The sequence below is a fragment of the Aulonocara sp. 'chitande type north' Nkhata Bay genome, linkage group LG23 (genome assembly GCF_057382095.1).
Source record: "Aulonocara sp. 'chitande type north' Nkhata Bay isolate Kocher_YH1m ecotype deep benthic linkage group LG23, A_spYH_male_GT1.1, whole genome shotgun sequence".
NCBI lineage: Eukaryota > Metazoa > Chordata > Actinopteri > Cichliformes > Cichlidae > Aulonocara > Aulonocara sp. 'chitande type north' Nkhata Bay.
Window position 1 is genome coordinate 6,662,304 of NC_141365.1, and position 12,342 is coordinate 6,674,645.

Here is a 12,342-nt window from a genome sequence, read left to right on the forward strand (position 1 = left end):
TGCAAGTGGGGTAAACGAAATCTTTGCAGATTGTTCATGTGACAGCTGAGCTGGAAATGAAGTTGTGATCATTAGTTTGCATATAATCATCATGGGTATGAATGCCATAGTAATTTTGGGCTTTTAATCATTTCTTTGAACTTTCTTTCTTTTTTTTTTCTTTTTAAGGTGAAATGATTGTACAACTTTTATGAATTTTGGAAACCAGATTTTGGTGTACAATTTTGAATGCATTGTGGAGTTTCTCTAATCCACTTAGAGTGAAATTGTTATATAGAGGCTTAAATATATACATACCCTCACTTAAATCTTTTAATAAGTGGTGGTGAAGGCTCTACAATGTCTTAATTTGACAAGGTGCAGAGCTATTCTTGCTAGGTCCTCATAACAATGTCCAAGAAACTAATTGAGCCATTTCTAAACAAGCAGATTATCAGTTTAAACAAATTAGTACAATTTACTCTGGTATGTCACCACTTTGGCAAGGTCCAGAGGAAGACCCAAACATCTTCCAAGCCCTCAGGAAACAGGAAATTGGTTAGAATATTAAATACTAATCATGAACCAGCCAGACTTAACCCTGCTATGACCTAGAAACGGCTGAAGCACCAGTTTCACTGTCAATGCCTTCTTTAACCCCTGAGTATAGTGCTATGAATGACACATAAATGATGCTTTTGCACCTTTCATCTTTGTATGCGATAAGCACCAGTAGGATTGTCCTTTATGTGTTATTGGATAATCTCAGATCAGTTTGATGTTGAAAGGAGGATAGCGATGTGAAATAAAAACTCCCCTCAAATATCTTAAACATAAAGTAACAAGCCTGTATGGAATAGAAAGAAGAAAGTACAGAAATGTGTGTAAAAATGCACAATAAAGAGTAAAATGTTGCCAGAGAAATAAATAAATAAAGTATAGATCCCTAAAATTTCTACTAAATTAGAGTAAAGCAGGGTGGTTAAGACTGAGGAAACACTGGCGGTACAATAAATATGAAACAAAACAGATCTAAAATACAACAATTCAAGGGCTAACGACTCTAGAACATGAGTAAATAGAAATAAAAAACAAAGCTAAAAACCCAGAGATCATGACAGAGAGCAAAATGTTTATTTTTGCTTCTACTGTAGTAATGCAAAAATACATTTTTAGGAAGGTTTTGTAGTTGCCAGAACTTTGTTGATCCATTGAAGATATTTTGAGATGTCCGTATAGACATTGGGCACATCTGGGTAGTTACAGTTGTGATATTTGTTGAAAGAAACAATACCAACAGCTAAACCGTTGCACACCAGAGGACCACCAGAATCACCCTGTGAGGAAGGAGGATTTTCAGTTTTCATTTCATATTTAATTTAGGTTGTTCAGCTATTTGTCAACAGGAAACAAGTAGACATAGACAATGAAAGGACAGAAGCCATACCTGACAGAATCCTTTGTCTTCTGTGCCGTATCCACCTGCACAGATAACATTAACAGGAAGACCGGGCCATTGTTCCCTACAGACTTCTGGGTTAATGACGGACACGTTCACCACTCTCAGGTCATCGACAACTGAGCCATCATTTTTAGTTTTTCCCCATCCAGCCACTTGACAAATTTGATTTTCTTCCAAGGTTATTTCAGCACATGGAAGTTGAATTATTTGTACTTTGCAGCCTAGTTGAGCTTTCCTAGACAGCTGTAGACACACAACAGCATTGAATTAGAAATGTCGATGTCTAGTACATTTGTAGTATTTATGTAATCTAAATAAATAAACCATAAATTACATCACCTGTAATGGTTGTTTATGTAAATATATACTTACTTTAAGGAGCATGATGTCCTCACCCAGCCAAACATCATTAAAATTGCTGGGTTTGAATTTCCTTTCGACGATTATTTTTATATCACTGCCCTGCTGGAGATTGTGGTTGCCAATAACAACATGTGTGATGTTCCTGAACAAGTAATCATTGAGATGTGGTGAATATGTTTAAGAAAACTATTTTAATGGTGCGCATCAGAGACTGCCTCACAAGAAAACATATTACTTACACAGTGTCACAGTGTGCAGCGGTTACAACAAAGTCCTCAGTGACAAGAAATCCTCCACATACATGACCCTTGCTGCTCTGTACAGAAGCCATATACAACATTGATTTATCTGGCGCTTTTTTACCATGTATGATGTCAGTTCCATATCCTGCAAAAAAATGGAAAATAAAGTAAGCCAAAACACTGTAAATGTCACATTAACACGCTCTTATGACTCTCAAATGACACACTTTCTCTGTGTATATACATAGTTTCTCTTTCACATATTTTGTCAATAGCAGGGATAGTGATAATGGGCAGAGAATAATATTAATGTCATTCTTACCTAGTTGTCCCAGACATGTCAGAACATAGACCAGCAGAAATGCATGCAGACTTTCCATGTTGCCACTGAAACAGCCTCCGGGGGTGTCAAGGAGACCCTTTTATACAGCAGTTTGCTGTGTTGTCAAGTATGATTATCATCGTTCTTATTTTGACTTATAACCACATCCTTTATTCGGTGTATTTGTGCCCTTCATTTGGAACCTTGGTGTTATCGTGCTTATCATAACTGCACAGTACCTCGCCAGTCTTAACCACATTCTGTGTCTTTTTAGACCTCCTCTTCTTCTATAATCACTAATCAAGTCAGATCGATTTAATCAGTAAAAACAGACATTTTAATTCTTTTATAAAAACCAAAGTCTGTCAGAATGATCGATTGGTTGTTCTCTCTGAATTACTTTCTTTCCTTTTCTTGCCTTACTTTGTTCTTACTAGGCTACTGTAGACCTGCTTCTCTTCACTGTTTGTAAGTAAGTGTTTTATGAGTGGTTTATATGTCATTGATATTGCTGAATGTAATGTGTTCCCCAAAGTAAGTTACGGTTAATCACATAACATTTTTAAGCAACGCACTAATGTAAATGTTGAATAGTTCCTGGACTGGTTCTCACGCGGCACTTTTCTCCTCTACTTGAGGTATGTTGTTTGAAGCACTCACAGCACTTTAAACAACATACCACATTCACCCATTCATTCATACAGGCACTTTTTTTTCTATGCTCAAGTGCTGTTTACACTCTGCATACATCTGAGAGTAACTTGGGTCTAGTAACTTGCCCAAGCGTATTTGGCATGCAGCGTGCTATTATATTAAATTCAGTAATTCACTAAATTCAGTAATCACATTACTGTTACAATGATGTAAGTTCTGGCATTGCAAAGATTCTGAACTCACGGGCATGAATGTCAAATGGAAAGATATCTTTTTTTTAATGCACACTTGCACTGCAATCACAGTAAAGCTATTCTGAGGTGACTACACCTGTAGTATCACTTCTTGTAAGACAAGCTTTTCGTGCCCTCTTTTCCAGGCAAACTTAGATATCAGATTAGATGGTGACAGTTTTAAACCCACAGATATAAGAGCGGTACAGCTGCAGTTCTATTTTTTTAATCTCAGCTTTTGAACACTGTTTTCGAAACCTTATACCCTTTTGGATACTGCTGATCAACAATTCATAAATGAATAACACAAAGGGCACATAGCTATTTTTTTTATGTAGCTCAAAGGTCACTGAAAAACTTTACATTCACTGTGACGAAGTATAACTGAACCACAGAAACCACAGATAACAAATTTCATGTAGAACGTCAATGTTCTCAATATCACAGTGATGAAAGTGAAATATTAAAATATAAGCTTACTACTAAATAGTAGTAAGGGGGCACACCTTACAGTTTTTCTCAAATGCTAAAACACATGTCACAAACGTTACCACCAGGTCCCCCAATGTCCAAACACAACACCCTTCTCTAAAGCTACATAAACACAACCACACCTTCCCACTGCAAAACTCAAACTCCCACACCAAGAGAGCAGCTCGAAGCTGTCAAAACTGTAAACACTATACACAGCATTACACACTACAGCAAAACAATTGAAAACACAATGCTCAATTTGTGAGAAGGTTCTTTGTTTCATAACTGCCAATGCATATTTTAGAAACTATACAGTAACGGATCGTCGTAGATCTCTGCAGAGGATTAGGCATTTAGATTTGTGAGTTTCATATGAGTAGTATAAATCTATAGAAAATCCTGCATGTACGTACACTACTGTAACACAACTCAATGCAAAAACAGAATCTATTGCACACAACAGTAATCTTGAAAACATGAACAGGGTGTGAAGTTTTTTTATTTACGTTATTCACACCACACACACACCACAATCACTGTGCGGCATCATGTCGCTGAGCTGTTGCTCGCATCTCGTCCGTAATGATGGTGCGAGGTTGTCTTGCTCTCCCACCTGGACCTTCTCCTCTCCCATGTTGGCCTTCTCCTCTTCCTCGTTGGTCGCTCCTCTTCCTCCTCTCATTTGAACTCCTCTTCCTCATTGGCCTGCTCCTCTTCTTCCAGGGCCAGCTCTTCTCCCTCCTCTGCATCAAATTCCTCTTCCCCTGACTCTGCCTTCATCCATTGTGTTTGTTTGGAATCTTCAGCATACTGTGCACTCTGAACTTGCTTTTACATGTGGGTACAGCATTAGCAACAAGTGTCTACAATTTTGAGTCATTGTGTGTAGTGAATGACGCCAGGTGTGTTCCCTGTGTTCAAAGATTGGTGACTGTGGCAAGCATTTTGCATCACATGGGCTTTCATTTGAGGATATGAGCAGAGTTGTTTTGCAACATGTGTTTTAGCAAGGAAAAATGTGTTTAGATTTATGAGTACAGAGGGTTGTGTTTTGTGACTTGTGTCTTCATGTGACATGTGTTTATGGTACTGGAATATGGTGGCTACATTTAGTAAATGTGTTTAGACTACTGGTCATTTGGGTTACAGGATTGGCTTTTGTGTTTTAACATTTGAGAAAAACTGTAATATATTTACATGTTTATATGTTATGTTCTAAGTAAATTTAAAGATTTAACATTTCTTACTCCAGTAGTTGGTGCTAGTATGAAAGAGAGCCACCTCTTCTGACTTTACTGACTTCAGAGTGACTTTGTGTTGACCTCACATGTCACAAAGCCACTGGAGAGATTGGCTCTCATCAGTTCACAAGTGGAAAATGTTCATGACCCCCTTCAGTTTGCTTACCAGGCTCTTGTAGGGGGTGGATGATGGCATTATTTACATGCTGTAGCACTCTCACTCTCAGCCAGATGATATTGGTGACATTGTGAGAGAAAGCGCTCTAGATGGATGTCACCACTCCAACTATGTCCTAGATTTCTAGTAATCTGTCAGAGAAACCTTAGTTTGATGTTCTGGTTAATGAAGTTTTACACTACCTCACATTATAAACCTTGTATTATGGGCCTCTAATGTGATGGGCCAAGACAAACATTCTGGAAATACTTTGTTTGTTTGGTGACCTGGATGAACTGCTTCAGGCAGGAAGAGCATGGTGATGATTGCGTGATATAAGATAAGGTGTCTTATACCATGGTCTGCAAAGCTTGAAACACTTTCATAGCATTATCTGACAAGAATGTGATGAGTTCAGCAAATGTTGTTAGATCAAAGCTGTTGTTTTTCTTTTTTGCTCCACTTTTTTTTGGTTCCCTTTTACACTGCTACAACTAGATGACTAAGAGAAACCACAGCGTCAGTCTTCAGGTTTTACCACCTTTGCTTTTGCATGTGTTATGGTGGCATGTGCAAGTAATTTCTTAATTCCTGACTGCCAGCAGTGTGTGTGTGTGTGTGTGTGTGTGTGTGTGTGTGTGTGTGTGTGTGTGTGTGTGTGTGTGTGTGTGTGTGTGTGTGTGTGTGTGTGTGTATTTGAAAAATGCATACACCTGACTAACTGGTGATACTTTTGACTGGTGTGAAGATGTTAGTGTGGTTGTTTGTTAAATGGGAAAGGAATATTAAAAGAGGCTAAATGAAATTTGTGAATCAGAGATTTGTATATAATTTCCACACGATATGCACAAAGAAGACAGATTTTGGAAGCCCGAAAAAATAATAACTATCTATTATTTTATATATTTATTGTAAAGTTGTCAGTCTATCAGTATGTTATTTACCATAGTAATATGGTAAATGTGATGCAACTGACAGATATTATCTCTATTTTATTAGTTATTTAATTCTCCATTTATATGATTTTTTGTTCTCTGATACTTTTACTGCATTGTTTAATTAATTTTAATCCATGTTAGGTCTCCTTCTCTAGGTTTTTATGCATGCTACTACATGTGCAGTTGCACCAAAAAACCCAAAACAAAAAAGCATTGTTCTTTAATGCAGATATATGATGTACAACCACAGTTGTACATAATCAAAAAAGCAGAAAGGCAAGCAGAGAGGACCTCATATTTTACCCATATTTTATTCACAATAGAGCACAAAAATATACAAAACATTTCAACTGAGAAAATGCACCAGTTTGAGAATTTTATGGCAAATATTTTCATTAGCAAGAGAGTGTGTGGAGGTCATAATTAATTATCTAATTATTAGCAACAGTAGACTAACAAGATGTTAACAGTACCTTTATATAAAAGGCTGTAAATTGTCTGTGAAAGAAAAACAATCTAGGTGCTTCATTTTGGTGGTGGTCATCTTACAATAATGAAGCAGTCATCTTATTGCCCTTGAAAGGTATAAAGCTATCCACCAAGCTATTTTCTTCTTATTAAATGCATGCTGTTGTAACTGTCTTTAGTTAAGAGGAAGAAATCAATCTACACCTGCAGTTTATCACTGGGCTGTGTAAAAACACAAAACAGTACAGAGAAGCCCCAGTTTATACCCAGAAACTTCTTTCTGTAAGCTCTTCTGTAATCTCTTACCACCCTGATCTCAGACCAAATACACACGTCTTGTTTATCACTCAAACTTTCTGGTAAAACACTGTCCCCTAGTGGTGAAAATGGGAGTTAAATTGTCCAAAATCTCACTGCAAGAGCAAACGGATGCCATCGTGGTGCCATAAAATGTCTTTGTTTCAATTTTCAGTGTTTTCATTCATTATTACTGTGTTTTCCTCCATTGCACTGATATTTCTTCAAGCAATGGGTAACTGATCCATCTAGGAAGTCACTTAAATTAGCTGTTTAAGGAAGCAACATCAGATGTTATTGTTCACACCTTAGAGCTGAACTTCATTACACCATGCCATACCTGTTCCATTTAAGGGTAGCATTGTGCTTGAGTGAAGGGTTAGCAAGAAGGGGCTTTGTTCCAACCCTGCCTTACACCCTTATATGTGAGGTTTGCATGTTCTCCCTGTACCTGTGTGGTTAGATCATAGATGTGAAGTAGATAAAGTGCTCGAAGTGTATAAAATAAAGCGCTGTTTGACTATATGGTTCTCTTATTTTTTTAACAGCATAATAAAAAATAAGGCACTGACTATTTAATTTCACATCCATCCAAGTGGCATCCATGAATGACAAAATAAATGATTTAGTTATGGACGGCCAGAGTTGTGTACCTGAGATGACCATATAAGGGATGTTTCCTCTCGATGACATCATAAACCTCCAAGTGTAGAAATAATCTGAAATGAAGTGTGTGGAGCAATCTGACGTCTGAACTTTGGGCTCCAAAGATTATTTGTATACAAAATGACTTTTGTCATGTTTACTACGAGGCTCACTATTGACACATTATATCCACATATTCACATTCACACATTATACTTTATTTGAAATTGAACTGGTGTCTGGATTTTGGTTTCTTTTTCATAAATAACAGCATTCACATTATACAGAGGTGCAACAACTAGAGTCATGGTGCCACGACAATAACTTGGTCTTAAACACCAAAAAGACTAAGGAGATCATTGTAGATTTCCGAAAGAGGGGTCATAACAACCATCTGCCTCTCTTCATTGGCAGTGAGGCGGTGGAGAGGGTGAGCAGTTTTAAATTCTTGGGGGTAACTGTGACCGAGGACCTGTCCTGGGGCAACCATATCACCTCAGTTGTACGGAAGGCCCAACAGCGCCTCTACTACCTGAGGAGACTGCGGAGCGCACACATTCCCAGATCTCTGATGTTGAACTTCTACAACTGTGCCATCAGCAGCGTTCTGACGTATGGATTTCTAGTGTGGTTCCCCAGCTGCACCAAGGCCGATCAGCAAGCACTCCAGCGGGTGGTGAAAGAAGCTGGCAGAATTATTGGAACAAGTCTGCCAGAGATCAGTAATATCTTCCCCACTCGCTGTCTGAGGAGGGTGCACAGTATCCTGCGGGACCAACATCACCCTGCGCGCCACCTTTTCCATCTGCTGCCCTCAGGGAGAAGGTACAGGTCTATACAGGCCAGAACATCCAGACTGGCCAACAGCCTGTATCCACAGGCTGTGAGGCTCCTGAACTCTCTGCCCCCCTCTCACGGACAATAACCATATCCAACTTCTTAATAGCAATGAACTGGTCTGCATTGGTGCATCATATCTTTATTCTCTTCCCCCTCCTGCCCCCCCCCCCTCTTTCTTAAATAGATAACTATCATATCTGATATCATATCTCACAGTACAATAATATTGAATGGGTTGCATTGTTGTATTTTGTCATGTTTCTCAGGTCTTTGTCTGAATTTCTACGAACATTATTGCTAAGGATTGTCTTATTGCATTGGAGTCACACTGGGTTAAATATGTACACTTGGGTTTTAAGGGGTATTTATTATTTTCTTCTTTTTTTTGGGTTGTATGGAAGCCCCAAACGCAATTTCATTGTTCTTGACAAATAAATAAATACTAAATACTATAAACTGATGTAAAATAAAATGTGAAAAAAGACTACTAAATACAGGAAATTAGTCTATTATCAAAATTTTGTGAAGTCACTTGACTTCCCAATAGCCACGTACAATTCTGATGTCAAACAAAGCTATACATTTTTTAAAATTTTATTTGTTCTGATGACATTTTTATCTCATGATATGGATTGAGGAGTTTGTGCCCTGGTGAAGTGCCTGTTCATGTTTCCAGTATCGGGCAGGCTTTAGTAAAATGAGATGAAATTGCCCTGGATATGACTGTTTATGAGCTTTCTGACTTGTCAGTGGATATTAGTTCTCGTCAGTTTATGTAATACAACCAACGAACCACAGGAAAACCTCCTTTGACTTTTTTCATACGTGATACTAACTTGTGCACTTCAAAGCTACTATGTCACTGATCTATTTGTAAGCTTGACAATGAAAGAGTCATCAGCAGTTTTTGTTAGATATTGCTTAGATATTGTTAGATATTTTGTTAGATACAGTTAATGTTAGATATTGCAGAATTTAAGCAGTTTACACAGCTCACATATCACTTGCCCAACAGTCTTACAATACACCCACAATAACATGGAAAATATTTTTTACCCTTTGCATTTTTTTTTCTTGAGAATATCTGTGATCCAAGGAAGAAATTGTGATATGTCTGTATAGACGTTTGGGACATCTGGATATTTACAGCTATTGTTGTTGTTAAAGGAAACAATGCCAACAGCCAACTCGTTACATACGAGAGGCCCACCAGAATCACCCTGTGAGGAAGAAATATCAAATATTAATTTGTTTTTGTTTGATAATTTTGATGTTTAAACTATGTTTGATAATTCATATGAAAAAAATTACCTGACAGATTCCACTCTTTGCTTTGTATCCACCGGCGCAAATAACATTTTTTAAAGTTCTTCTCCACAGCTTCTGACACTTGTCCTTGTTAATGATGGGAACATTTAGCACTTGCAGCTCATTAACATAATCAGATCGATGTTTACCAGGTTCTGTGGGCCCCCATCCAGCTACACTGCAGATCTTGTTTTCCTCCAGGTTTAGTTTTTGAATTGGAAGTGGAATTAGCTTAATTGGTTTTTTGTTACCCAGGGGAACTTTCTTAGACAGCTGGAAAGATAAAAAACAAACAAACAAACAAAAAAAACCCCACAGAAAATAAAAATGATTATTTATATCAGTTATGAACATGTCAGATTTGTGTGTATTTAAGGTTCTCCAGTATTTTTCTTTACATATCTCTCAAGACAGGAAAGTGCGTGCACTTGCATAAAGCAAATTACTCTACAATACTATCATTATCACAAGCGTATTTAGATGTATTAATATATCTATTAATGTGTCACGTGTTTATTATTATTACAGCAAATTAAGAAAAAGTGCTTGTTTGTTTTGGAACTAGAAGTCATTTCATGTATTACTGTTGTTGCTGTTTTGTTTTTTTTACCTGTACTACAAACAAATGGTAAATGGCCTGTATTTGTATAGCGCTTTTACTAGTCTCCCCTAGGGACCCCAAAGCGCTTTACACATCCAGTCATCTCACTGGTGGAGGCAAGCTACAGTTGTAGCCACAGCTGCCCTGGGGCAGACTGACAGAAGCGAGGCTGCCATATCGCGCCATCGGCCCCTCTGGCCATCACCAGTAGGCGGTAGGTGAAGAGTCTTGCCCAAGGACACAACGACCGAGACTGTCCGAGCCGGGGCTCGAACCGGCAACCTTCCGATTACGCGGCGAACGCCCAACTCTTGAGCCACGATCGCCCAAATGTGTTTTGATTGGTTGACACTTAAAGAAAATCATATAATTTTTGAATGGTTTGATTATAAATGCTGGCAGAAAGTGCCAGAAAATGTTTCTCTGAATGATTTAGGGTTTTTTTGCTGTTCTTTTAATTTTATTTCTTTTATATTTTCCTCCCTGTATTAACCTTTTTAATGATTGATTGATTCATAAGAACGTCTGATATCTTTTATGAAGTCGAGGCTGAATAGATGAATACTTACTTTGAGAAGCATGATGTCACTTCCATTTTCAACTTTGTTGAAGGCAGGGTGTCTGCAGATCATTTTTACTCCATATCTCATTTTCTTATTTTCCTTCCTGAGATCATGGGTGCCCAGAACAACACTTAAGGATTTAGGATTCCTGCAGGAATGATTGAAAAACAAAATAATTATTTATGTTTAGATGAATGTGACATTGCTTGAAGTATCGGTGGCTACTCACTCAAAACGACAGTGCGCAGCAGTCATTACAAAGTCTTTACTGACAAGGAATCCTCCACATGTGTGTTTTTTGTTGTTTTGTACTGATGCCATATACTGCATGGACTTTTCCTCAGCCTTTTTGCCATTTATGATTTCACTTCCCAGTGCTGAAAATAAATGAAGAAAAACTGAGAGAAATATAGTTTTTGCATAACTTTAAGAAAAATATTTTGCAATCTTACCATTTTGAATGAGGCATGTCACAGCTGTGACTAGAAGACACTTCTGTAGAGCGTGCATGATGCGTGGAAGTCAACTAGAATGTCGTTGTTTAGGGGGACAGTTTGTCTGCTTTATGCATCACCTTGCAATGTTTCTGTGGCTTTTCATCAACACTTCCCATCAGTCACTCCTCCCACATCAATCATCTATCTCCACTAAACATGTGATTTTATTTTTTCTCTTAAATAAACTTGAACTAACTAATTAACTAATTGAACCAAATTAGTTTAAATGTAATGAATTATAAATGTAATGAATTTTTAATTTATATATATATATATATTGTAAAACCAAGCAAAGGTGTGAAACGCCAAAGAGTACCAAAACCTGTGAAAAACTGTGAGTCATTGAAACCACTTTTTCCAGCTACACCTTCACAGTCACATGTCAGATGCAAAAAACAAAGAAAGACAGAACAGAAGACACAAGAGGGTGCAGACACAACAGTGCAACAGAAAAGTGCAACAGTGACAGTTGATTAAATAAGTCTTTTAACATCACTACAGTATGCTCTCTCTATCAAGCCTCTTTCCTGTTATTTCCTGCTAGTATATTACATTTGAATGTGTAGTTGCTTCTAGAAGTTTGAGATGAACTTCAAAAATGGACACATAGTGCAGTAAGTACACATATTAGAGATTTATTTATTTATTATTTATTTATTTCACTTCCTAGTGCCCAAGAAGAAATGTAGAAAATTTGAGAGAGAATATTTTCACAACATATTTTGAAATCTTACATTTTTTTATAAGGCATGTCATAGCCTGAAGAGAAGAAGAGAAGAGCAGAAACTTCCTCAGACTGTGCATGACGCATAGAAGTCAAGTAAAATGTAATCGTTTTAAGGGGGGCAGTTTGCCTGTTTTATGCATCACTTTGCAATCTGTAAGCGGTTTTCATTTAACACTTCCTATCTTTCTCTCCTCTCAAAATTTTGTTGCACATTTATCTCCTCTAAATGCACACATGTCTGCATGTGTGTGTTTGTTGAAGGTGTGAAACATGTCTTAGCATCAAAAATTATCATCATTTTTACAAGCGAAGATGTTAGTGTAGTGACAGT

General features: G+C 37.5%; 2 protein-coding genes across 2 annotated transcripts; both read right to left on the minus strand.

Moving 5' to 3' along the window:
- Positions 1–1,151: 1,151 nt before the first annotated feature.
- On the minus strand, positions 1,152–2,426 carry LOC147301061 (duodenase-1-like). The gene is made up of 5 exons (XM_086281912.1): positions 2,369–2,426; positions 2,044–2,191; positions 1,814–1,946; positions 1,427–1,684; positions 1,152–1,316 (listed from the first exon to the last, which is right to left on the minus strand). Exons 1-5 carry the CDS (start codon positions 2,424–2,426, stop codon positions 1,152–1,154), a joined length of 762 nt encoding a protein of 253 aa, XP_086138038.1.
- Positions 2,427–9,071: 6,645 nt separating this feature from the next.
- Positions 9,072–11,297, minus strand: LOC147301062 (granzyme G-like). Its single transcript, XM_086283297.1, has 5 exons — positions 11,240–11,297; positions 11,017–11,164; positions 10,794–10,935; positions 9,627–9,896; positions 9,072–9,535 (listed from the first exon to the last, which is right to left on the minus strand). The coding sequence occupies exons 1-5, from the start codon at positions 11,295–11,297 to the stop codon at positions 9,368–9,370; spliced, it is 786 nt and encodes a 261-aa protein (XP_086139423.1). The 3' UTR covers positions 9,072–9,367.
- Between the last annotated feature and the right edge of the window lie 1,045 nt (positions 11,298–12,342).

Excerpts from the sequence above, each read along its gene's own strand:
- LOC147301062 (XM_086283297.1), bottom strand. The coding sequence starts at position 11,297 with ATGCACGCTCTACAGAAGTGTCTTCTAGTCACAGCTGTGACATGCCTC. Across the intron at positions 11,165-11,239 it reads GACATGCCTCATTCAAAATG|CACTGGGAAGTGAAATCATA; the intron begins GTAAGATTGCAA and ends ATTTATTTTCAG. Across the intron at positions 9,897-10,793 it reads GTGACATCATGCTTCTCAAA|CTGTCTAAGAAAGTTCCCCT; the intron begins GTAAGTATTCAT and ends TTATCTTTCCAG.
- LOC147301061 (XM_086281912.1), bottom strand. The coding sequence starts at position 2,426 with ATGGAAAGTCTGCATGCATTTCTGCTGGTCTATGTTCTGACATGTCTG. Across the intron at positions 1,947-2,043 it reads GCTGCACACTGTGACACTGT|GAACATCACACATGTTGTTA; the intron begins GTAAGTAATATG and ends TTACTTGTTCAG. Across the intron at positions 1,317-1,426 it reads AAGACAAAGGATTCTGTCAG|GGTGATTCTGGTGGTCCTCT; the intron begins GTATGGCTTCTG and ends CCTTCCTCACAG.